Source organism: Schistosoma haematobium, chromosome 1 (assembly GCF_000699445.3).
Source record: "Schistosoma haematobium chromosome 1, whole genome shotgun sequence".
NCBI classification, from domain to species: Eukaryota; Metazoa; Platyhelminthes; class Trematoda; order Strigeidida; family Schistosomatidae; genus Schistosoma; species Schistosoma haematobium.
This window is the reverse complement of record NC_067196.1, coordinates 59559816-59587363: the sequence shown is the minus strand read 5'-3', so window position 1 is coordinate 59587363 and position 27548 is coordinate 59559816. Positions and strand designations below refer to the sequence as shown.

The window sequence follows — 27548 nt, the reverse complement described above, 5'->3', positions numbered from 1 at the left end:
AGTTTTGGTCTTAAAGTCCATTGATCGTTTCATCTCTGCATATCATTCACTTTGTTCCACTAACAGAACATCTCAAATCAGTTAGATAATATAAATAATCGTCATAATACCATTTTACAGAAAGTTGTTATGTGTACACAGAAACTGCGTTCGTTCGTTTTTGCTTTATTTTACATTTTCTGGGTTCGGAGTGTTTTGTTTGAGTGTTAATTCACGCCACCCCGTCTTTGGCTCTAGAATCTACTAGATTAATCTAAAATTGATCTGCTTCCATCGATTAATTTTTGTTAGTGCAAAATTGTGACTATGAAATATCTACAGTTTGAAAACATAAGATTCTGATGTAACATCAAAGATCAGTGTTGAAACTGTAATCGCCCCATAAGACGACTATAGATCCGTAAACTACCCATGGAATGAGTGTTACTGTTTTTTCTATTCCGTATCAACTGCCATAAATGGAGCTGTATAGATTTTACTTAAGGAAGTACATAGCACTTGTGAGATTCCCATGTTTTTTCTCTACTATGTGGGGAACATGTTTCGTTTTCTCAAAACGAAAGCATATTGTTGGAGGTTTTGATTGATTTGGGAAACAAGCAGTAATGGAGTAAGTAAAATATAGCCTTTTGGTACGTGTTAATCAAGCACAAAGTCATGCCTCTCAATTTGAATTAGATGGTACTATTCATGCCGAAGTCGATAACACTTTAAAAGTAATCAGATCCTTACATTAGAAGCAAAAGGTGTGTAAAATTATAACTACTTAATTACCTGATAATTTGACTTGAGTAATCGTGTTAGAGTCTAGTGCCTAGGCCTCTGTAGGAGAATTTTAACTTAAGCTTCATATTTTGATTGAGGTAGCTATAAGATGTCATCACTTCAGAATTTTATGTACGTGTTACTCGGAGTCGCGTATCACAAATATTTTGTATAAAACCTGATCTCATTCATTTATGGATATAAAGGGCAAGATATGTAGAGTTTTAAGGCTAAATAATTATAGCGTTGAAGTATACTTTGGGAACAGTATAGTTAGTTGTTTTTTTGGTTCAAGAGTATTCACTAAGTTATAGTTCGTCATTTAAGTGTAATTTTGCTTTGGTTGTTTATTTGTTTAGTTAAACAAAAACATCGATGCAAGGTGGAACCAAATATATATGCCACACACTTCACCATCTAATTTGTGTGAGGACTGGGATACTGCCCGGAAGCCCACACCGAAGCTTTTGTTTTTAAGTTGTAATGTTCACTTCTGGTGCTAATCGTTCGCAAATGCTTTACTTGGTCATGAACCCTTCGGGAAAATTGATTTAGTAATCTTGTTGCTCATATGTTACTTAGGGTCTGCATATTATACGAATATTTATTTTCTGTATTGCGTCAGAGGGTATAAAAACCTATGATGACACCATTATTTACGTTAAATAAATTTAATTACTCCAATATAAGCCCAGGTGAGAGATATACCTTTCAAGATTAGCTTACGATCAACAAATCATCAGGAGTTCTGTAAATCCTACCTTCCAATGATCTGTTAAGTCCAGTACTTTTTACTGTTTGAAAATGAAAATGTTTGCTCTTCACATAGATTTGGATGCGGTAGTTGTAAAAACAGGCTACTAAAATATCTTGAACCCAAGTGACTCAGTTTTGTTTGTTCTTGTTTTCCTTTGTTCTCAGTTTTTTACCTCGCTATTATTATAGTTTTATTGCTTTCATTGCACTGAATGTGTTTAAAAATAAGTACAGTTTGAATACGTAATATTTTTGTATTTCACAAGCATATATGTTTGGCACAGGAAGCAGACTAAACCATGTCAAGATTTACAAACTGTTTGAATTACCCGTTAGAGAATACGAATTTGCGGTACCCTATTTCAACGTGGTCACATTTTCCGATCCCACTCCACTAACTCGAGTCTAAACAACTGGATATTACCATTGTAGACTACAAAATACGTGTCGTAGAATTTAGTTACATTACTATTGGTACTCGTTAATCTTCGTACTACATATGTTCGTGATCAATATGCGATCAGTATGTTACATTGCAATAGTGAGGCTTGATAGGTTTGAAAAATCTCACCATTTGCAGTTCCAAAATAGGTACGTGGTTGTGTGAATTTAACCTGAAGAAGGATATTTTTACCTCGATTACTTTGATGTACCGCGCGATTATACACAGGCTACCCAAGTTCCACTTATTCAGTGGACAATAAGTGTCCATTAGTACGCTGTGTATTTTCCTTTTCGAAATCCAAAATTCTGAAGAACTATCAGGGCTATGTGACTGCACCCACGCTTTGTAGTGAACCGTCTTAAGTAATGTAAAAGTTCGCACATGAGCAGTTGCACAGGTACTCATGATAGTGTAAGATCGGTCTATGTAAGTGAAAGCTAGGGCAACTTATGGTGATCTGGAGCATCTCTGGAGCCATTTTAATGTTAACTGAACAGCTGTTACCGTTGCTCACTTATTGACTTGACTACTCTTCTATTTATTTTGCAAGATTATCATTTCATCTGTATGGACAAGTTTTAAAAACTAATGAAGATACATCAAAAGGGGCTACACGAATGACGCAATAGCTTTTAAAACGTTAAACTCAATGGAATTGAGTTGTAACAGAGCAACCTTTACTTAATAAACTATTATTTTTATATAGCGGAAGCAGTCATTTTATTTATGCCCAACAGTATATGGGATGTTAGGTACTTCTGTTTGTTTCGTTGTTTTAGAGGATAAGATTCGTAATGTTTCAATAATATCTCAATCCATAGTTTTCTTCATTCCAATGGTTTTGAGAATGTCCACAAACCAGTATTGTTTTGTCGTGTTCGCTTGTCATTTTGTTAGCAAAAATATCTATAATCCGGACAATAATTCCTAAGCAATATGTAGACGTTTCTATTGCTGGGAGATTCATAACGAACCGAAGAAATTCTGTTCCAGCCATTTTTCCTAGATCTGCCATTATCAGACGTTTTGAGCTAGTCATTAAAATGACATTACCCTGGTACATTAAAATCGGTCTTTATATTTTATTTATTCTCATAATGAAGTATTTTGCAGTTGGAGTTAGTAATTTCACATTAGCAAGTCCTTGTTCTTTTAGGTTAAATTTCTATTGTCAAAAGTTTCGATATCAAGCTGCAAAACATTCGTCATCCATGTGTCATTCGTTCACGTAATCTTTTTTGAAATATTGCTCAACAGTGAAGCGTTTTCCAGCCATAATAGTTCACTTTAAACATGTCGATATTGTAAATCTTTATACATGGATTCCACTATTTAATCTCATTCAAGATTGTTTTTTATCTTTTCAGCATCCGTGGTATCATGACCAAGTATTTGGAAAAGAACAACCAATTGACCTTCGATAAAATTTTTAACGAGAAGTTAGGTAAGTAGACTGACCACAATGTAGCTAAGATCTCCCTTCCACTTAAGGTTACTTGTTGTTTCGGGACTTCGTTCTCAACGTAAGTGAAGAACCTGTTCCTCAGCTTACGTTTTACGAAAATGTAAGAAGTATTTAGAGTATTTATTTTTTATAATCTTTAGATTAAAAAGTTTGAAAAGTTAGACACAGATGAAGAGCGTATTAAATTTGGCCGAGAAATATATGATCAACACATTATGAAAGAACTTTTATCGCATAACCACGTATGTTTGTCTACTTAAGTAACTTTAAATTTTGCCAGAAATTCTCTAAATCAACTGTGGATCATGTCCATGAACTACTCACTCTATCTCAAAAGACTAAAAAGCTACCAGCAGATACATTTTCTGTATGGTTTTACATTTAATTGTTCTGATTTTTTAGTTGTATGAAGATGAAATCCTCCAGTTCCTTCGTGGTGATGTATTTGAAAATTTTCTTAGAAGGTAGATTAACATTCCTTTATTTACTCTTTACTCTACCTTTGTTAACAGTAATAAGTTCACTCGATTTTGTCAATGGAAAGATTTGGAGTTAAATATTAACGTATGGTTATATTAACTAATTAGTCCCAATTATTTGATATTAATAGTTAACCACAAACGATTTTAGCGTACATCGCATTATTGGGCGTGGTGGTTTTGGGGAGGTATATGGATGCCGAAAAGCAGACACTGGTAAAATGTAAGTACATACTGGCTATTGAATTCATGCATTGCTGAAAAACGAATACATTAATTGTTACTTTTCATAGCATATAGTCTAAAATCTAGCAGAGAATTTTAATATTGCTCACTTATGTGATAAAATGCTTCAGGTGTTTTATGCATTACCTGTTTACAGGTCCATCCAATATACTGCGGTGATTCAGATTATCACATCGTTGCAAAATGTCAGAATTTATAGAGGATTACATCTTTAATTTAATCTCGAACACCTATTATATCCAAATTTGAACTTGCATGTGTATAAACGCTAATGAGTTTAAGAAAGAAATGCTTTCGTTTCATTCTTAAAAACTCGAACAGGAGCAATATGTTGGGGGGGGGCATCGACCGAATGTCGAATCATAGTTGTGATATTTATTCTGACTTAGTATAGGCCCGCATAACATTTACTGTGGAAATAGTGTAACAGTTAATTACTTACTAATAGCCAAATTAGCATTTACTTCGTACCACTTGACTTGTTTCTTTGTTGTTAATTGGCTATATGCCAATTCACGTTTATTCGACGTGTCTATATATGATCTTCATACCTAATGACAAACTTCAATTACTTTCTGTTGATGGTGTTCTTTCAGACCGTAGTTTCTTCTCGCTTCTAGTTTTACAAAACTATTTATTGGAAGTATACGAAAGAACAATATCCCGTTGGTATACCGCTTCTACTCCGGCTACAGGTAGTTGGGTATATATAATGCATATTTAAACCACTTCAGCCAATGAAGACTTCCGTGTTACCTTCTTTACTTAACACATTTAATCCAATCTTACTCGATCAATCCTACTAAGGTATATTTACTTCAAAGTAGTATTTGTTGAATTTCATCCAGGTTGATGATAAACACATAGTCTAGTAAATTTTATTGATAAGTAGGTTTTGCGTAATATTTGTATTTGTTTTGAGAATCGAATTTCTTGGTTGTCTACTCTATTATCAACCATGAAACTGTGTAATTCCTTCTGAAAAGCTGTTAAGCCTGGTGTCGTACGTTAAACATCAATCGTTGTTAACATCGAAAATTCTTTGTGTTTATCATTCAAAGATAACTAGAATAAAGGCAAACGACAACTTTATGTGATTGGTTAACCACAAATGTTATGAGAAAAGTACCTTTGGTGTTAATTTTCGGTTCTTATACCTATTATAAATAGCGATAAACGAAATGTTTTAGTGAGTTTTAGTCTTGACTGATTAACCATGTGAACATTTCTTTATATAGGTATGCTATGAAATGTCTGGACAAAAAGAGGATCAAAATGAAAGGGGGAGAAACTTTGGCCCTCAATGAACGTGTTATGCTTTCACTTGTTAGCACAGGGGTGAGTACTTGTTTTCTATTATTGCTTTTTTATGTCCGCATAATGTACTATTGATAGGTTTTGTGTTACGGTTCGTGAGTAGCCATAAACAATATGAAACTTTCAGTTCACACATCTTTAGACATTGGTGTTCCTATTAAGTTAGCCATAATCAACAGAGGATCTGACAAATGCTCCAGCTCAAGTTGCCACATTACATTAGTGCAGTAAAATTAACAGAATGACTAGTATCAGTGACAGTGACAAAGACAGGATAGATTTAAAGAAATAAAACTGAAGCTTATGACTTGGGAGGGAAAATGAGTGACTGAATCTGCACTACTGTGACCTATTTTGAAATGTCTCCAACCACTAGTTACGATAATCACGAAGATCCAAACCAACTAGTCTAATGTTACCTACACAGCTCAGTCTGAGAGTCAGTGACTTCATAAACTGATGTCATATTTTATTTCCGTCCTCCTGATCTTCTTTTAACCCATTTCTACTCCAGGTGACATCGGGTGTCGATGTTTGCGGTGGTCGGGAATATGTAACACTTGTCCCAACCATCTCAGTCGATAAAGGTTCACGATGTCATAAGCCGATTTGCCATCTTAGTTCAGTACTTTTTATCAGGATTACTCAACAGTGCTCATGTAGTTGTTCCACTAGACGCAACCGATGGTTCGAAAGTACCCTTATTACGACCCAGCTACACTTATTGTCTAGCATTCACGGACACTACTCCACTTGACAATTCCCCAGATCAGAGCACGATTGAACAGGAACGTAATTATATTCCAGATAAACAAGGTACGAATCACAATAAGAAAACTGTTAATATATTTATGGTTTTTACATGAGAAGGTTCTAGAGTCTTCTCCAAGCATCTGCTAGCGCTGATTGGTTAAGAAACGGCCAATCAACGTGTCCTCGACACAGTCCTGAACGGAATATGCTTTAATCCAATCTATACCCCGCTAGCAGGTTCACTATTATGTTGGGATATCGATCTGCGTAACTAAGGTGAACCATAACAGCGTCACTTGCTATGATCACTCTGGGTGTCGATGCAGACCAATCACTAATCAACGTTTTGGATTCAGATGTAAAGAAATCTATCCCAACCATGTTTGCATTGTTACTCAGGCTGTTCAAGGGACTGTATAATGTTTCAGTCTTCATCAAATAAAATCATGTCACTTGCGTATTCTACGGTTCTGAAATCACTTTTATTTTTCTGGTTATGATAGCATTTACACTGAGTTATCAGAGATGTGTAGATGATTGCGTAGGCACAGTTCGAATGTTGAAGTCATCTTAACAGTCAAGACCTTAAAGACATTTGTATGTGTATTTTTATGTGGGATGTATCTTTAGTTTCATGTGTATGTACTTCTAGACTTAAAGTAGTAATTCATTTTTCATGGTTAATATATCTCACCAGTATCTACTGAGTAATTTGCTAATTAGAGACCCATTGATCGAGACAATGTTTTGTCTAATAACCACAAAATTAATCAATCTGTTTTAATCAAAAAAATTTTAAAGCCATAGTTAGGGATTCTGACTTCGACCTATTAGTCCTAAATCAAAGAATAAATGACCTCATATGTATAGTCGTTATTACTGTTATGTCCCGGCGAAAATTATTAGTGGCAACTCTTGAGAACTATTTATGGACCAGTACGATGTATATATATTTTTTGTATAATTGTTAAATCTCTAAAAATGCATATTTATGTTCCTCTTATTGTAAGCTTTATTTTGACTCATAAACTACTATTGTGCGATTTACCGTTCTTGAGTTATGTCCAGTCTATCAATTACAGTCTCCCACATTTACAGCCACTTTTTGCGAAATCTTGTACAAATTTTATTTTTTATTCTATGGTATGATGCGGTCTGTTTGATTTGCATATAAACCCAATATGTTTGAAATACATGGTTCATATCGTGGAGGCTGAGATTGGTGTTACGGACTTAACAAGCATGGATATTTATTTATTTATTTATTTGTTTGAACACATAAATATTGGTACAAGAGAGCGCCAATATATATGCGCCACACAAAACAATGAAAATTCGAAGAGAAATAGAAAGAAAAGAAAAAAAAAACTAAGGAACGCAAAAGAAAAGGAGAACAATGACGAAGAGATTGGAGTAAGGTAGTGTGGTAGTAACGACGGAACGAAAAGGTACAATCAGAAGAAATCTTTCAGGTAAAGGAGACACAACCACTTTTTAGAAAGAAAGTAAAAGAAGGTTACAGCAGGATCGCCACTGGCTTCTATTCTGAGCCATATCTGATAACGTCTCTAGCCACTGTGTAGCACCATCTCTCGGACCCCAACCAGGGAGTCGTGAAGGACCAACACAAGCCAGTCCTTTGCAGCTTTCTTTCATACCACGACACCATGTCATGCACTGACCACCTCTCCGCCTCTTCCAACCAGTCCCAGAGTCGGCAAATAATGCACGACGTGGAATTCTCTGGGACGACATTCGGAGAACATGTCCAAGCCACCGAAGTCGGTGTTTCAAGATGGTGACACCAATTGAGTTATCATCTCTGTGCCCGAACACACGATGCCGAACCTCTGCATTACTGACATGGTGTTGCCACTGAATGTCAGCAATCCTTCGGAGACAGCGATGATCGAACACAGAGAGTCGTCTAACGTCCTCAACTCGGAGAGGCCAGGTTTCACAAGCATAGAGCAAAACTGCTCTCACCGACGCGTTGTAGATCCGACCTTTTACAGCCAGACTAACATCACGAAGGCGCCAAAGGTGGCCCAGATTGGCATAAGCCGCTCTGGCTTTCACTATTCGTGCATTGATCTCATCACTCACACCCCACCAGCACTTATGCAGCTACCCAGATACACGAACTTCTCAACTACGTCTATCTGCTCACCGTCCAGGGTGAGTACAGGATTAGAATCCTGCCAGTCTTGTAGAAGTACTTTGCACTTCGAAGGTGCAAAGCACATACCATACCTACGGACACTGATTGCCAACTGATTAAGTGCGGATTGCATGGCTTGGGCATTATCGCACAGTAAGACAATATCGTCCGCATACTCAAGGTCGAGAAGTCTTTCTCCAGGCAACAGATCCACACCACCATTACTTACATTCATCAGAGCTGTTTCCAGAATGTCATCGATGGCAAAGTTGAAGAGGAATGGTGAGATTGGGCAACCCTGCCTAACCCCACTGCTCGAATGGAACAATGGAGAGAGGTGGTTGTATGCCCTCACTCTGCCTGAGGTGTTTTTGTACAGGGCTTTCAGGATGTTAATAAACTTCTCAGGCACACCCTTCTTCAATAGACAATCCCAGAGAACAGTCCTATCCAACGAATCGAAGGCAGCCCTGATGTCAAGAAACACTACGATTGTTGGCCTTTGAAAAGTATGGCGGTGTTCTAACATTTGGCGGAGGGTGAAGATATGATCGATACATCCTCGACCAGAACGAAACCCAGCCTGCTCCTCGCGAGTCAATCTTTCTCGGGTTTTGAACAACCTACGAAGAATGATGGAAGCCAATAGCTTAGACGCAATCGGAAGTAGACTTATCCCCGATAGTTGTTACAAGAACGACGTGAACCCTTTTAAAGATAGGGACAACTATCGACTCATTCCATGACGTTGGTACACACTCTAGTTCCCAAACCTTTGTAAACAACGTCGTCAATTCCTTAGTCAAAAAGTCACCACCATCTTTAAAAAGAGCCGGAGGTAAGTCATCTGGGCCAGGTGATTTGTAACGCTTTAAGAGTTGGAGTTCCTTGCGGACTTCCTCCTCATTAGGTGGATCAGTCGTCACCGGCCATGTAGGGCAGGACAGTCTGACCGATGTTGCCGGAGCAGCAGGCCAGTTGAACTGCCCTTCAAAAATTCTGCCCATCGTCCAAGACGTCGATGGATGTTAGTGATTGGCATCCCATCATCCTCGCAGATTGTTTCACTCACACCAGACTTCTTGCTGCCAGTGGCTCGGATGAGCTGGAAGAGCTTCCGGTAGTTACCAGATGCAGCTGCTGCTTCCAGCTCATTAGCACGCATCGACCACCAGGCTTCTCGGTCCTTACGCAAGCTTTGCCCAATCTCCTTACGTAACATCCTTCGTTTATGGTCAAACTCACGGTCACCCGGAGTAGACCGACGGGCTTCAATGAGTTGTAAGGAACCAGAAGAAACCCAGTGCTTAAAGGCGGGACGTTTCGCAAACCCACAACTGACTGTTCCCGCCATTTTCATGGCGTCATGCAATTGCAACCAATGCTCATCTATACTTTTCGGTGGAGTGGTAGCTAGCCTAGAGGCTAGCTCGGTTCGATACTTACTTGCAACAGAAGTTGCAACCAGCTTGCTAACATCAATCCGTTGATGGCGTTCACTTCGTTGTCCACTGAAAAGTAAGGTAAGATTGGCGCAGACCAAGGCATGGTCAGAGTCCAGATAGGTACTCCAAAAGGAGCGGCAGTCTTTTACACAACCACGCCAGCGGTAGCTGATCGCGATGTGATCAATCTGAGTCCAGGCTTGAGATGCAGAGGGAGGACGCCAGGTGGCACATCGGCGATGACTGTGCCGAAAGTTAGTGCTAGCCAGGAACAGGTTGTGGTCTGTGCAAAGTTGCAGTAGACGGTCCCCGTTATCTGACCTGCGACCAACGAGTCCCCATCGGCCACCTAAACGACTCTCTTCTGTGCCTAGACGCCCGACCTGAGCATTCAAGTCTCCGGCTAGTACTACAATATCTGTCGAACGCACTTTCTGGAGAAGAACTGATAACTGGTGGTAAAACTCATCCTTGATTGCATCCGGGCTGCAATCTGTCGGGGCATAGGCGGAGATGACGAAAAGACATCGTTTCTCACGCCGATTTCTTCTCACTTTGATGGAACTTTCTAATCTAACAGCACATAACCGACTGTTAATGGGGATCCAATCGACTAGTGCTGCCTCAGCTCTAGCGCTTAGTGCGACACCAACGCCAGCAAGACCAGACGAAGATTGAACAGGGTCCCCGGATAAACGCACGTAAAACAAGCTTTTCGAAGCGACAGATGGAGATCGAATTTGTAGTACTTCGCCAGAGTCTTGAATACGGGTCTCGGATAGACAACACACGTCGATATTAAGACTTTCCAAAGACATAGCCAGCCCTATCTGTTGTCCGACCTGCATAAATGTGCGAACGTTGAAGGCAGCCAGTTTGAATGGTGCACGTGGTTTCAGAAAATCTGCTTCAGTCCTCGTATTCGGTGGTAACATACAATTTTCAAACCGGACAGTGACTCGAGAACGTTTAGATACAGTCGGATTTCCGTCAAAGACGAGCCGCTGTATAAGTATAAAAGAGGGTGAGTAATGTGGAAAATAATAATAATAATGATAATAATAACAATAATGACAATAATACTAGTAATAATAATAACAGTATTAATAATGACAATAAATGTAATGATAATAATCTGAATCAATTGTTTGTTTTTCAAAGCAAGAAAGGTAATTTCCGTAGGCATAAAGAGTTCATCAATTTGTGTGTGGGCTGTGATACTGCCCGGGTGCCCAAACCGAAGCAGGTGGTTATCTTAGGGGCCACTCCCGAGCCTTTGACCTAAAGGTCTAACCCACAAGGCAGTGGAGCATCGTAAGGAGATGCAGTCCCATGGTAGCCGGTGACCAACGATTGGTTCATACGCCATTCGTTCCCGCAGGATACTGGAGCCCATGTGCACCATTGATTTGGAATCCGGTTAAAGCGCCGGACATTCGCTTTTCGTCCTCTCATTTTCGTAGACAACACCCCCGCCACGAGAAGGCAATGAGTAGGACTTCCCTGGCAGAGGCTGTATACGCGTGGCCGTGTGAGAGTATTTCGAGAGGGAGAGCGGACTCTCCCCACTCTCGGCCGTACCAGGGCATTCAGGGGGGCAGGAAGCAAGACCGTTAAAGACTCTGGACTGCTCGTACGGTTTTTATGCGTCATTGGTCCGGTCGATAATTCACTGTTCTCTAATTGGAGGTATCATTACATAATATATTAATAGGGGCACTAGACCTACAAGATATAATAATTACCGACTTTTATCTATCGTTTAAGCGTATTTAAGCATGTAGGCTATAAATTGTATTCTCCAAGACTTTATACTGTGGGCAAACTGGTTTAATCTGGAATCTTCCGAGATTTTGTAATGTTTTTACACTTATGACAAATACAATTCCCCTGAAATTTGTGGTCTGTTATTGTTTGAACATGCTAGTTACTCGTCTTGACAACCAGATTCTTATTTAGTCAACTTTATACTTTTGCTGAAAATAAATTTCTATGAAATAGTTAATTGTACGTAGGACAACCTAAATACTCTCAGTAATTTACACTGTATTTATGCGACATATATCATTAAGTATTTCAATTTGATTTCAGGACTCCCATTTTCACAAGCGCGTCTGATTGTGTAGTACTGAATTTAGAGTTTTTCCTTAAAACTATCCCGCCGTAATGATGGAAATGTTATATTTGAATAAAGAGTATTAGTTTTTTACCACTAGACTTGATTCCATGTTTTCCATGTTGTTTTTCTACTAAGTTAATCATTATTTGAAGTGACAACGAAAACAATGGCACAATAAAATAAAAGCGTGTCAAAGCAAAATGGCGGATTGAACAATCGAAATTTATTCATGCTTAAAAGAACCTGAGTTATAACGCTGCTGAATCAGTTTTTAGATAAATAAAAACTTACACAGAATAGACAAGCAAATGGGAGTGGTAGGGAAATCGATTTAGAAAAATTTCACATTATTTTAAATCAGGACAGGGATGAATTACATAACCATTTTCTGCGTAAATAAATTGGAATTGTTTCTTTCATCTTATAAATGTAAGCTGTACAAAAACAATCATTCTCTACTTCATAATATATCTTACATAATACGAAAAATCACTTTTTGATGGTTTGGTAGTTAGTATCAATCAGTTACACTAAAATAAGATTGAATTAAATTTTTATTATCTTTGTAGTAAAGAGAAATGTTTAGGTGTGGATGATTACAGCTTTAATTACTAAACTGGATATTTTTCCTTTTTGTGTAAATATATAAATCAGTCGGTGTACGTAAAGGCTTTCTTTCAACGTTAGAATTTACTTATATTACATAATTTTCCTTGTAAATAATAATCTTAAAATGGTGGTGGACACTACTCACAAAATTGCTTATAAGTAGTATGTAGTAGAACGTTGCATGAGAGTTGCTATCGTTGATTGCTGAAAATAGGAGTCTCAGAAAGCCAAAAGTACAGAGTTCTGGATACTTATGAGAGCAGAAGAGAAGCCATGGAAGACAGTCTAAAACCAACTTGGGTTGCGGAACACAATAGATGCAAATGATAGATCCAAAACTAGGTCTGTGTATTTCATAAGCAGTCTACCTTTTCGCCAAATTAATATATATTTTCTGTCTGGAATTGGCTTGTTCGTACATTACGTGGTTGCCTTTGATGGTAAGCTAGTTGGAGCATTAATTTTATTTGCTGTGTTGTATTTACCAAGGTTTTTATTTTCTCTTTTTCTAAAACAAATAGGATGGTTGTCCTTTTATAGTTTGTATGACGTACGCCTTTCAGACTCCAGAAAAATTGTGCTTTATACTAGATTTAATGAATGGTGGTGATTTACACTATCATCTTACTCAGCATAATATCTTCTCTGAATCAGAAGTACGTTTTTATGCAGCTGAAGTTATATTGGGTTTGGAGCATATGCATAATCGTTTCATTGTATATCGCGATTTGAAGGTAAATATACCAACTTAATATTTTATGCTTTTACCATTTGGATACCTATTTTCCTTTTACTAAAACTTTTATTTGGGGATATATGAACTAAGTGCTGTCACATTGAATATGGAGTTGTTCTGACCAGATAAACTTCATGTACTTAGTAGGATAAGTTTCGACCTTAAAAACCTGGAAACTAGTTTCAGTTTGCTTTTGTTCTGAATGTCGAATAAAAAATTCCAATTGTATTGCTAAAGTTCTATTACTATCTAGTGATATATTCCACTCTAATAACCACAGTTATTCACAATCTGAGTAATAAACGGTGTACTGGTTTATTTCTACTCAAATTCTTGGGGTGGAATCTGGATGAAGCTCTTATAAATAGTATCTTTTTAACATCGACATGAAGGCTACTCTCTGTTATTGCCGTTATTTTTAAATACAATGACACCAAGTGGATATATGAATCAGCTTTGAATTGAGTTTAGGTTCGGTGTTTCTGATTATCCGAGAGCTATTGGAAGTTTCTTCCATTATAAAACCGGTCTTGTACGACATGAATAGACTGGACAATTAATATACAACACTTAAATGACAATTCTCAGCGCGATGAAATATAAAGAAAAAAAAGTAATTGGAAAGATTAGGGTTTGAAGATGTTAGTCAAGGAGTATAATAAACTGAAATAAATTTGGAAAAAGGAGAAAAGGGACATGAAGTATTCAGAAGATTAGAATTTGGGAGAACACAAAGAGTAGATGTACCTGCGCCATTGCAAACGATTTTGAGCCATTTTATTCAGGGTCTCTAACCATCGGTTGCTATCATCTCGCGGTCCCCAACCAGGTAGTCTACACCTACCAACATGAATCAGTCCACTTGTCAGTGACTTCATGGACTTTATTTATTTATTTGAACACATATATATTGGTACAAGAGAGCGCCAATGTATAGGCGCCACACAAAACAATGAGAATTCGAAGAGGAAGAAAAAAAAAGGTAAGGGGCGTGAAAAAAAGAGAACGATAACGAGGAGGTTGGTGTAAGGTAGTGTAGTAATAATAATAGTAATAATGAGGGAACGGAAAGGTACAATCAGAAGAAATCTTTCAGTTAAGGGAGACACAGCCACTTTTTATGAAGAAAGTAAAAGAAGGTTACAGCAGGATCGCCACTGGCTTCTATTCTGAGCCATATCTGATAACGTCTCTAGCCACTGTGTAGCACCATCTCTCAGACCCCAACCAGGGAGTCGTGAAGGACCAACACAATCCAGTCCTTTGCAGCTTTCTTTCATGCCACGACACCATGTCATATACTGACCACCTCTCCGCTTCTTCCAACCAGTCCCAGAGTCGGCAAATAATGCACGACGTGGAATTCTCTGGGACGACATTCGTACAACATTTCCAAACCACCGAAGTCGGTGTTTCAAGATGGTGACACCAATTGAATTATCATCTCTGTGCCCGAACACACGATGCCGAACCTCTGCATTACTGACATGGTGTTGCCACTGAATGTCAGCAATCCTTCGGAGACAGCGGTGATCGAACACAGAGAGTCGTCTAACGTCCTCAACTCGGAGAGGCCAGGTTTCACAAGCATAGAGCAAAACTGCTCTCACCGACGCGTTGTAGATCCGACCTTTTACAGCCAGACTAACATCACGAAGGCGCCAAAGGTGGCCCAGATTGGCATAAGCTGCTCTGGCTTTCACTATACGTGTATTGATCTCATCACTCGCGCCACCATCAGCACTTATGCAGCTACCTAAATACACGAACTTCTCGACTATTATCTGTTCACCATCCAGGGTGAGTACAGGATTAGAATCCTGCCAGTCTTGTAGAAGTACTTTGCACTTCGAAGGTGCAAAGCATATATCATACCTACGGACACTGATTGCCAACTGATTAAGTGCGGATTGCATGGCTTGGGCATTATCGCACAGTAAGACAATATCATCCGCATACTCAAGGTCGAGAAGTCTTTCTCCAGGCAACAGATCCACACCACCATTACTTACATCCATCAGAGCTGTTTCCAGAATTTCGTCGACGGCAAAGTTGAAGAAAAATAGTGAGATTGGGCAACCCTGCCTAACCCCACTGCTCGAATGGAACAATGGAGAGAGGTGGTTGTATGCCCTCACTCTGCCTGAGATGTTTTTATATAGGGCTTTTAGGATGTTAATAAACTTCTCAGGCACACCCTTCTTCAATAGACAATCCCAGAGAACAGTCCTGTCCAACGAATGGAAGGCAGCCCTGATGTCAAGAAACACTACGATTGTTGGCCTTTGATAAGTATGGCGGTGTTCTAACATTTGGCGGAGGGTGAAAATATGATCAATACATTTTCGACCAGAACAAAACCCAGCCTGCTCCTCGCGAGTCAATCTTCCTCGGGTTTTGAACAACCTACGAAGTATGACGGAAGCCAATAGCTTGGACGCGATCGGAAGTAGACTTATCGCCAAAGCATGTTCAGAGTCCAGATAGGTACTCCAAAAGGAGCGGCAGTCCTATACACAACCACGCCAGCGGTAGCTGATCGCGATGTGATCAATCTGAGTCCAGGCTTGAGATGCAGAGGGAGGACGTCAGGTGACACATCGGCGATGACTGTGCCGAAAGTTAGTGCTAGCCAGAAACAGGTTGTGGTCTGTGCACAGTTACAGTAGACGGTCCCCGTTATCTGACCTGCAACCAACGAGTCCCCATCGGCCACCTAAACGACTCTCTTCTGTGCCTAGACGCCCGACCTGAGCATTCAACTCTCCGGCTAGTACTACAATATCTGTCGAACGCACTTTCTGGAGAATAACAGTTAACTGGCGGTAGAGTTCATTCTTGATTGCATCCGGGCTGCAATCTGTTAGGGCATAGACGGAGATGACGAAAAGTCATCGTTTTTCACGCCGATTTCTTCTCACTTTGATGGAACTTTCTAATCTAACAGCGCATAACCGACTGTTAATGGGGATCCAATCGATTAGTGCTGCCTCAGCTCTAGTGCTTAGTGCGACACCAACTTCAGCAAGACCAGACGATGACACAGGGTCCCCGGATAAACGCACGTAAAACAAGCTTTTTGAAGTGACAGATGGAGAGCGAATTTGTAGTACTTAACCAGAGTCTTGAATACGGGTCTCGGATAGACAGCAGACATCGATATGAAGACTTTCCAAAGACATAGCCAACCCTATCTGTTGTCCGACCTGCATAAGTGTACGAACGTTGAAGGCAGCCAGTTTGAATGGTGCACGTGGTTTCAGAAGAACTGTTTCAGAACTCATATTCAGTGGTAACATACAATTTTCAACCGGACAGTAACTCGAGAACGTTTAGATACAGTCGAATTTCCACCAAAGACGAGCCGCTGTATAAGTATAAAAGAGGGTGAATGCTGTGGAAAATAATAATACTAATAATACTAATAATAATAATAATAATAATAATAATAATAATAATAATAATAATAATAATGACAATAATAGCAATAATAATAATAGTATTAATAATGACAATAATTGTAATGATAATAAGTTGAATCAATTGATTGTTTTTCGAGGCAAGAAAAGTAATTTCCATAAACATAAAGAGTTCATCATTTGTGTGTGGGCTGCGATACTGCCCGGGTGCCCAGACCGAAGCAGGTGGTTATCTTAGAGGGCCACACTCCGAGTCTTTGACCTAAAGGTCTAACCCACAAGGCAGTGGAGCATCGTAAGGAGATGCAATCCCATGGTAGCCGGTGACCAACGATTGGTCGTTGGGCGTACGTAACACGTGTCCCAGCCATCTCAACTGATGAAGTTTCACTACTCCATCAATTGATTTGCCATCCTTACCTAGTACATGTTTCCTAACAACTGAGTTACTTACTCCATGGTCCCAGGATATGCGAGCAATATTTCGAAGACACCTATGATCAAATACTAGTAACCTACGAATATCCTCTACTCTTACCGACCATGTTTCACTGCCATAAAGTAGGACGGAACGAACTGCTGCGCAGTAAACACGTCCTTTGGTTGATAGACGGGTATCTCGCCTACACCATAAATGACACAAGTTGGTAAGAGCTAGTCGAGCCTTCTGTATCCGTGCTGAGATTTCGTCACACACCAGACCACAAGGGCTGATGAGACTCCCAAGACAAGTGAAGCGGTCGACACACTCAACTACTTCACTCCCTATCACTAGTTCGGGTGTCGATGTAACCCAATCCTGAAGCAACATTTTGCATTTCGAGGGAGAGAAACGCATCCCGAACATGCCTGCATTGTTGCTTAGAGTGGTCAGAAGACTCTGCATTTTGTCAGCGTCTTCGCCAAATAAAACTATGTCATCAGCATATTCTAAGTCGACAAGTGAATCTCTCGGTGGAAGTTCAACCCCTGGAAATTTGGATGAGGAAAGTGTCATCTCTAAAAGTACGTCAACGACAAACAGGAATGGGGAGAGTGGACAGCCCTGACGAACACCACTTGAGGTAATCAATTCTGATGACAGTTCGCCATAAGCTCTCACTCTACCAGTTGTGTTCGAGTAGAGAGCCTTTATAAGGTTAATGTACTTCTTTGGTACTCCTTTCAGTGACAAACACTGCCATAGAACCTTACGATCAACAGAGTCGAATGCCGCCTCAAGGTCGAGAAATACTACCATTGTGGGGCGTCTGAATGTGTGTCTGTGTTCTAGAACCTGACGTAGTGTGAATATCTGGTCTATACAACCACGTCCAGGTCGAAAACCAGCCTGATTTTCTCTAGTCTGCTCTTCACGAGCTTTAGTTAGGCGTCGAAGTATTATTGAAGCTAATATTTTAGACACTATATTAGTCAAACTGATTCCTCTGTGATTGTCACAAGAGGACTTTTGTCCTTTCTTATAGACTGGCACAATCAGTGATTGAGACCAGTCAGGTGGGATTACGTCCAGTTCCCAAATTCTACCTAAGACCTCAGTTAGTCTCACTGCTAATATTGAACCACCATCCTTGAAAATCTCAGGAGTAAACCTGTCAGGGCCTGCTACTCTCCCTCGCTTCAGATTTCCTATGGCTTTTTCAACTTCGTAAAGAGTTGGAGGACCTACATTAACTTGCCATTCAGATTGACTGGAGATCGTGGGTAACCGAAGTGTGGCTGAAGACCAGTTGAACTGATCCCTAAAGTGTTCTGCCCATCCATCCAATCTCCTGGATTTATCACACACTTAATTTCGATATTATGATTTTAGGATTGAGAGTTATCCTCCTTTACATGACAGTTTTTGTTGCGCCGGATGCTCAAAGTGAAGTTTCTAAATCCACTTACGACACATCAGGTATTGAAATTTACATGTTTCGTTTATAATGAAATGTTTTGTATTTTAATTTGCAAATTACCGTATGTTAAGTATATTACTTTAACTAAAGTCATAGTGTAAAGGGTCAAAGTATTTTCTTGAGGTCTTGGTGTTAGGCGAAATTGCGATCATAATTGGCACCGGGTAGCTTTTATTTTCATGAATCACGCATTTTGCAAATGTTCAGACTATTGAAGTATACTTCTACACTTTGGATTGTGGTATGTCAGTTTTGAGTGATACTTGTTAGGTAGAGTTTTATTGTTTAGATAGATGTTTTTTGATTGTAGTTTGTTTGGATTCTATTCCTACCTCTTGCTTTTTTTTCTCCCGAAAAAATAGCCTGCAAACATACTTCTGGACGAATATGGTCATGTTCGAATCAGTGATTTGGGATTAGCTTGTGATTTTTCACGTCGGAAACCTCATGCTAGCGTTGGGACTCACGGTTACATGGCTCCTGAGGTACTGTTAAAAGGTTGTCCATATGATTCTTCAGCTGATTGGTTTTCACTTGGATGCATGTTATACAAATTATTAAGAGGTCATAGTCCATTCCGACATCACAAGACAAAGGATAAACATGAGATTGACAGAATGACAATGACCATGGTAAGATTTTGTGTTGTAGAGTAGTTTCCTTGATGATTATTTTTTCAATGAATTCCAAGTGATTACTTTCAAAATATGCTCTTTATGGTATTAGAGAGATGGAAAATTAAATGAACAAACTTATTAACGCATAGCTATGAACAAAATAGTATCGGTCCAGGTTTTCAGGAAGAACGGAATGGTTCAAATAATCTGTCCGGGCCACACTTTTTTTGTGTGTGAAAGCTAGTAACGCTACATAATTGCTCACATAGAAGTGATTGGCTGGAGTGGGGTTGAAATGTACAATAATTTATCATTCTTAATAAATTATCCTACTGCATCGATTGATGCAGTGTACTATGCAGCAATCAGCTCCGCGGTTTTTATAACTGTAAGATATTATTGTCGTAGAAGGAAAAGGGCATAGATCATGTGTATTCGATCATCATCGTCTGCGAAGGGTTTATGGTATGAGAACCATCAGTTATATAGTGTCTAAGTTAGATGCGATTTCGTAAACGGGGTAATCCAATCATTGAGTTTATAAATCTAAAATGATTAATGTAGTAAAAGCATGGGGAATTATCAAAATAATTCAAACGATCAACGCTCATGTAATATTTTGATATCTCAATGTATTCAATAATAACTTTTGTACTATTTTCTTTGTAGCATGATTTCAATCAATTTTTTTCACTAATTTACAAACTTTTTCAGAGTCTCGATATTCCAGACGGTATGTCCTGTGAAATGCGGTCCCTGTTGGAAGGTTTGTTAGCACGTGACGTTTGCAATCGCCTTGGATGTATGGGTCGTGGGTAAGATATTTCTGAAGTAAACATTTTTCATGACAGTGTAGGCAAATTTCATCCTATTATGTGCTTTATGATGAATAAGTAACTGGTTGTGGTAAGCAAAATATACTCCCTACAGTTCTTCATGGATTATTGATAATAAGCGATCAGAATGTTGGGAACTTTTTCTGAATATCTTAGTTGACATCTTCTGTACTACTTGAATTAGTTGTTCCATTCATGATAAAAAATTCAGTGGCACATATCATTATGTATTCGTAATCCAATCGTTTCACTATCAACTGTGTTTTAAATAACATGATTTGTTTGTGGAAATCATTGCTACGCCTTTCATTTTTTTACCCAATAGTATACAGGAGAAAACTTGTCTCGATCTAGGTTTAGGCCTTGATATGACAGACCAATTGGTTCAGCCTTTTAGGTAGAAATGTGTGATTCCGAATTAAACTCACAACTTATGGCTGAGTGACGAGAACTGTTCTATCACCGGATTGGTTGACAAGCGAGAGAGAAGACGAGTCAACTGGAACACTTTGATTTATTCTTGATTCAGCTTAATAAGAAATCTGAATAAATATCTGACTAACACGGACTCATCGCACAAAAAATTAGAAGAATACAATTGTATGCAAACCAGACTTTGAGGTAAAAAGGGAGTGCGAAAGGTTATGTTCAAATTACAATAGCTTTGAAACAGAAAAGGGCATGACAGTGATTCATGTATCAAACGAAAGCTTATAGTTTATAGAATCACCAGGGCAAAAACTAAATGTTAGTATTTTACAAATTTTGGATAAAGTGAAATAATGTTCCCGAAAATATCTTCCGTTGTTCTTCATGGTTTATTTTTCTGTTCACACAAATTATCTCACCTGTTTTATTGAAACGGAACACGCAAACTGTAGGTCAAATTAATCGTTATTGTGGTTTCGTTCTCTGAACCAGGGAGCTGAATCACGAAGCTTTCATTGTCCATCTTGACAACATCAGCTAAAGCTTCAGGTGGAAGCGGGCTATTCGAATTTTTTTTACATGTGACTGAAAGTTTGTCCTGTCGATCATGATTGGTTGCTGTCGAACTGTATCCGGTCATTTTCTACACATACATAAAACCTATCAAGATGTAAGTCGATTTGATAAGCTATTAGTTCAATAAGGAAAAATTAGAATAGTTCACTTTTATTTGAGGTTTTTATCGATAACATTGTTCAGAAAGACAGCGAAAAGTTCACGATTTAGGCTTCTGGTTCGGCAAACGAAACTCCACCAAAAGTAATTTGTTCGTAAAACATGGCAACATATCAGTGGCATATTATTATTACTACTACTACTATTATGTTGTTGTTATTATTATTATTATTATTATTATTATTATCATTATTATTTAGTGTTCTTTTATTTGCAAATGATAGCGTGTTATTATATCAATGGAAATAAACTAATCAGAAAATTAGTTTTCATAACTCTGACTTATTTAACTATATGATTTTAAGGATAGTAGATTTTCTACGTTAATTTGACTCAAAAACAATTGATTTTTGTGGCCATTTTGTTACATCTTATTTGATGATTGTAGGTATGGAAGATATTGGAGATCTATTTGATTTAGCTTTTTATATTGACTATATTATTTTAATTTTTTCTAGGTTATTATACGAGTTTCATCCAGACAGTTGAGTTGCTTTATGATTTAATCGACATATATTTTATTGCATAGCTTAACAAAGGTTTTAGTTATCCTAACGTAGTTGTTGTTAGTCCATTCATCTATTCGTTTACGTTGGCGTGTTGTTTTAATCAATCTTGAAACAAATGAAGAAATTTATGAATTTCTGTGAATAAATAGTTAGTAATTGTTGATTGCTTAGTTATTAAAAGATATTAAATGGTAATTGGATATTTGTAAACATTTCAGCATGTTTAATTTAAACTGTTCTGTTCAACAGTCTACTCAATGCTTATTCCTAGTTATGATAGTTTAAATAGTCTTATTTTAGATACAGTTAAATATCTAATCTGTATTTAATTAAAGCGATTGGTTATGAGTGTCATTTTGCCAACAACAAGTTAATTGTAGATATTTTAAAAACTACTACTATTTGTTAGGGTGTTCCTTCAATCTTTCCTACAGACAAAACTATTTCTACCGATATTGGGTAACCACTTTAATGATTAATATAAATCACTAGTTTTCTAAAATATTTGAAAGAACTATTTCCAAATTTATCAGTTTCCTTATCAATTAACAACTGATAATCATTATTCTTGTGTGTGTAACTTGCATTTTCAGTTTGATTTTAATCCATTTGTGTTCCTTTCTGGCGGTTGTGCTAAGCATATCCTAATAATGTGTTTCTTAATTATATGCTTAATTCCATAAATATATCTGTTTTACTTTCTCATCTAAATCGATTTTAGATCTCTTGAAGTTCGAGAACATCCATTTTTCAAAGGAATTGATTGGCAGCAGGTTTATCTGCAAAAGTACCCACCACCTTTAATTCCACCTCGGGGAGAAGTAAACGCTGCAGATGCTTTTGACATAGGCTCTTTTGATGAGGAAGATACTAAAGGTATTAAGGTAAGAGGTGTTCAATCAATGAATGTGAAGGTCAAAATTTGGTTGAGAGGTTTCGTTTTTGAAGCCACTCCAATGAGCGTTGACAGAGACAAAATATTTGTCCTAAAGCTCATAAACAGGTTATTTAAAACTAATGGGGATAGCGACGAAATGTGTGTTACTTTGTTGATATCTATCTCCCTTTAGTAATCTTATTATTGCAAAGAATTTTCCGTTAGTTATTTTGAAGCAATATTTATTCAACTTTACCATACAAAATACATCTTGATTGAGAAAATTGTTTATGTTCTAGTTATAGCAAAGTTGATTGTCAGGGTGAATTATACTGGATCAGAACTTGATTTTCCTGATAGTTCTTAAAGGACATATTTTTATCAATTTCCTGCCTTGAATAGTTCGTTTATGTTATCGTTCACTTCTTACCTGATATGGTAGGTAGACTTCATTAGCTGGAACATTGGTGATGAATGATATGAATTTTGTTTTTCAATTTTCTATGATATTCATTCATATTTTTAAGAAAGACAATCATATTAGAAAAACACTGAAACGACACACTCATATTAGTTATATCTGTAGGTTGTAGATGGTAACTTTTATGATATTTTATATTAACGTTTGTTTGGTAAATTATTCATTAATTAATATTTAGTACTGTTTAGTTTAATGCATACAAATCTGGCCATTAAACAGTGTAAATTTCATTTAAATTGAGGTGTGCGTTACATATACACACATAAGTAGTATATAGCAGTGGTCAGGCATAGAATGTATTTCAGTAGAAGATCGATAAGGAAAGAACGGGAACGGAACGCAATTGGTATGAAAATGTATGAACAATGAAATCTGAGACAATGGACTGGTAGTTGCAAAAGGAACAGTCAAGTTTGAGACGTGGATTAATAATCACAATTGATTGATCACTGGGTGGTGATCAATCTCATGCTTGTCTAGTCCTTATTAGTGCAGATCGAATGCTATCGATCATGTTGCAATGTGGCCACCAGTCTAGGTGACTCGACACTGCGGGCACTATGTATTGAGATTAGATGGTGGTTGGAGGTAGTCAACAGGAAACCCTGGACCCGGGTTTCGTGCTACTTGGCACTCGTCACCAAGGTGTACCTGTAATCTTGAGGGAACTAGTGCTCCCTGGCGGATTCGATCTCGTGTCACCCAGCTTCACAGTCAGAGACGTTACCACTGAGCTCAGTCCTACAGGAGGTTAGTCACGGCTCGGATAGCTCAGTGGTAACGTCTCTGACTGTGAAGCTGGGTGACACGAGATCGAATCCGCCAGGGAGCACCAGTTCCCTCAAGATTACAGGTACACCTTGCTGACGAGTGCCAAGTAGCACGAAACCCGGGTCCAGGGTTTCCTGTTGACTACCTCCAACCACCATCTAACGTGGATTAATATTTTGCAAATTAACTATTTACTATATGGTTCTCAGATTTCAGTGAGATGCTCTGTAATTTTGTATCAAATATATTCGGTTGTCCCCACTCGTGTTCTTTTTCACTACAAAACTAGTGTATTTCGATATTATTTCTACTTATTTTTAATCTCAAATAAATCTTCATCTACAGTTTTAGCGTTCTTACTTAATTTGTTTGGATTAATGGTTTTTCAATAGCAAATACCAAAATATTAAGCAATTCCATCACTCAATTGATTGTAAACATACTGTATCTGAAAGTTTATGTAACAAATCTCACTTTCTTCCTATTCTGTTTGCAGTGAAAATTTTAATACCACAATTCGTTTAAAAATGAAATAGATAAAAAATTTTTTTGAAGATTAAACTGTTCTAAATAGTTTAGACTTAGTTTCAGATTATTATGATTTAATCATTTTCAAAATATTTACTATATTTTTCACGAATGGTTGTTAACAACTTACATATTTAAATAGAACGATTTCTAGTAATAGAAATAATGGTATATTTGGGATTTTAGAAACATATTATTATTGTTATTATTTCTGTTATTAACAATCTACCCATTGCTCAATTCATTCGAAATTACCAAGCCAGTAAACATCGGTAATGAATGTTATTTTAAAAAAAAAAAACTATATCTGTTACATATTTTTCAAAATATGTAGCAAATGTTTCTAAAATTGCATTAAGATTTTTATTTTTTAAATTTAGTTTTATAAAATATTCTTAATTTTCTAAATAATTGAAATATTTAGCTCACAGAAGCTGATCAATCATTGTATCAGAACTTTTCACTTGTTGTGTCTGAACGTTGGCAGTTAGAAATAGCTGAAACTGTGTTTGATTTTGTAAATCAAGAGGCAGATAAAGTAGATAATAAAAAAGCTCGTGCACGACAACGTTCTACACAAACTGCTGATGTTTCAAGTAGTGGCTTATCTGGAGTTACTTCAAGTACTGGAAATTTATTAAACATTGGGAATGTAGGAGTTTCAAATAGCGGATCGGGTGGAAATCTTTCTGACAATATGACTGTTGATGGGGTAGCCTCTGACTGCATTGTTGAGGGTGACGTTCTGAAACTTGGCGGACCATTTTTGCAAACATGGCAACGTAAACATCTGCGTTTATTTCCCAACCGTATTGAGATATATAACAAGTCTAGAGATGGTTTAATTCTCAAGAAAGGTGTTGATGTAAGTGTGGCTTACGTTTTAAGTTTGGCTAATTTTTTTCTTTATGTCAATGTATTTCAATTTTCTGTGTGCTCATATATCTACATCAGTCATTACCAATGCATTTTTAGCTTAAAATCTTTGAGCGAATGGTATTTTTGTTAGTTTTTCTACAGCAGGTGGCATGTTTATGATTATGCTTTTGATGTACGCTTTGTGGTTTTCCAATGTTTCATTTCATTTGGTTTGTTGGAAAGTATATGTTTTCAAATTATGCCTGGTTTAACTAGAAGATGCATATTGTATCATTAAACAATTAAGAATAACCTCTTTCTCATAACTGTTCCAATTTTTAAGATAATTTGGTCAAGTGATTATTTTCATAGGTTAATAATGTTTATTTTACTCACAAATTATTAGGAAATGTTCTTTGACATAGGAATGGCAACTAAAGTGCTTTATAGTTCATGACAAATACCGGTTATTAGGGCTCAAAATATTTATTATGGGAATCCGTGATGGTGTATGATGATGAGTGTATTTGAGCTGTCTAAAGTCAAATCATACTATCTAACTAAGAATCATAATTAGTTTTTCTGAGAACCATATTACTTACGGGAACATTTATATATTGTCAACCTCAAACTAATATGGAATGTGTACCTAAAGCATGAAGTGTCAAAATATTGGGAAGAGCAGTGATTTAGTAATTAATACACTCGGTTTTAAACCAGGGAGTTGTAGGTTCAAACCTCGACCCGGTTACGTTGGTTTGGGTACTTAAATACTATCATCAGCTCACACACAGTCTAACAGAAGATTGATTACATACACCTGTGCATGATAAATGAATTACACTAATTTCTGTGTTTTATATTATTTGCTACTGATGAATTGTTCAATACTTATTCATGATGATCCAGATCGCAGTCATGATATTTATTTAGTAATTTATATGTAAAAATATTAGTCTTAGATAATTAACTTATCTTCCGAAAGAAGATAGTGTGGGGTTTCACATAACTTTTGATTTAACAGTGGGTTGATCAAATTTGGAGTTAGGTAGGTCTTTGTTCTTCGTTAGGTACCATAACACTCAGTTATTTTTACTTACTCAATTTGTGCTTTTTCGTTTAAAAGAGTGGATAAATGTCATTCGAGTTTCGGACTTGAAAATATGATTAAATTGTGTTGTTCTCTTGAAGGTTGCGTTGTTTAATTAATTCTGACTTCATAGGTTTATCATAGATTGATTCATGTTGAATTGGTTGTTTGAAATTTCTCATTGATGTTTAGGACTGCAAGTGATCAGTCTCTTACTGGCACACGTACCAATACGAGACTGATTAATTTCATTCTTAAATGTGATTGGCAAGATTCAGGCAACCAATATAAAATGGATTAAATTTCACTCCATTTTACAAGGTAGTGGTCATCTGGACTCAGTAGCTAAGTGGATAACGTTTAAAGCGAAAGGTACTGGTTTCAAGTCCCGGATTGAACATCAGCTCTGGGAAGCAGGCAAACTCAGACGACGAATCCCAGACAGGACGAAACGCTGCATCTTGGATTCCACTTCTAGTCACCATTCATCTCTGTTTATCGCAGACTGTTTTTTTCGAATGATAATAGTTTAATGTATTTATGGATTCTCATCGTTGCTATACTTTAAGACACTGAATAATAACTAAAACGAGTAATAATAAAAAATCATATTTTTTCTTTCCACCTGTCTTGTTAAATATTTTCTGTTTTAGCTTATATCAATGCTTGATATCAAAGAAATTTCTCCAGAGTTTTCTCGTGTGTGTAAAATGGATAATTGTATTTCAATTAAACTGAAAAATGATACGCGATTGTACATAACTTCAAATGTAAGCTTCATTTTTTCTCTGAGTTGTTTTTGTACATTTGACTGAAGATGCATAGTCAAATTTCTTAAGTATGCGCTGACTCGTCATTGTTGTGCCATCCAGACTTTAAGTCAGTCAATCATTCAACGTAGGACTTGACACAAATGTACATTACTCCAAACTGGTGCTTCATTTCATCACAATCAGATGGAATTAACTAAATGAAAATCAAAAGACTTTGGATGGTAGTAATGTCAATTATACTGAGAAAGAATGAACGTGGAGACACGGTTGGAAAATAAGCAACGATTTCATAATGTGAAAGTGTGACAAAATCTTCTGGGAAGATAAATAGTAGATGCACGTACTCCACTGTAGTCTTCTAAACCGTATTACCAACTATTTCCAAGCTCTAATCGTGGTTATCGCACCGACCCCATCAAAGTAGTTTG

The 27548-nt window shown here is 37.4% G+C and overlaps 1 protein-coding gene across 1 annotated transcript in view; it reads left to right on the top strand.

Annotated features, from left to right (window-relative positions):
- ADRBK2_1 (Beta-adrenergic receptor kinase 2) overlaps window positions 1-27548 on the top strand; it is a 32338-nt gene that overhangs the window by 276 nt on the left and 4514 nt on the right. Inside the window, exons 2-15 of the mRNA XM_035730479.2 lie at window positions 3334-3410; window positions 3458-3531; window positions 3572-3673; window positions 3712-3798; window positions 3834-3895; window positions 3944-3995; window positions 4042-4133; window positions 5395-5494; window positions 13082-13294; window positions 18979-19248; window positions 19948-20048; window positions 22464-22626; window positions 24824-25264; window positions 27001-27117. Coding sequence (XP_035589343.2) covers window positions 3334-3410; window positions 3458-3531; window positions 3572-3673; window positions 3712-3798; window positions 3834-3895; window positions 3944-3995; window positions 4042-4133; window positions 5395-5494; window positions 13082-13294; window positions 18979-19248; window positions 19948-20048; window positions 22464-22626; window positions 24824-25264; window positions 27001-27117 — 1951 coding nt within the window. The remainder of the gene's footprint in view (window positions 1-3333; window positions 3411-3457; window positions 3532-3571; window positions 3674-3711; window positions 3799-3833; window positions 3896-3943; window positions 3996-4041; window positions 4134-5394; window positions 5495-13081; window positions 13295-18978; window positions 19249-19947; window positions 20049-22463; window positions 22627-24823; window positions 25265-27000; window positions 27118-27548) is intronic.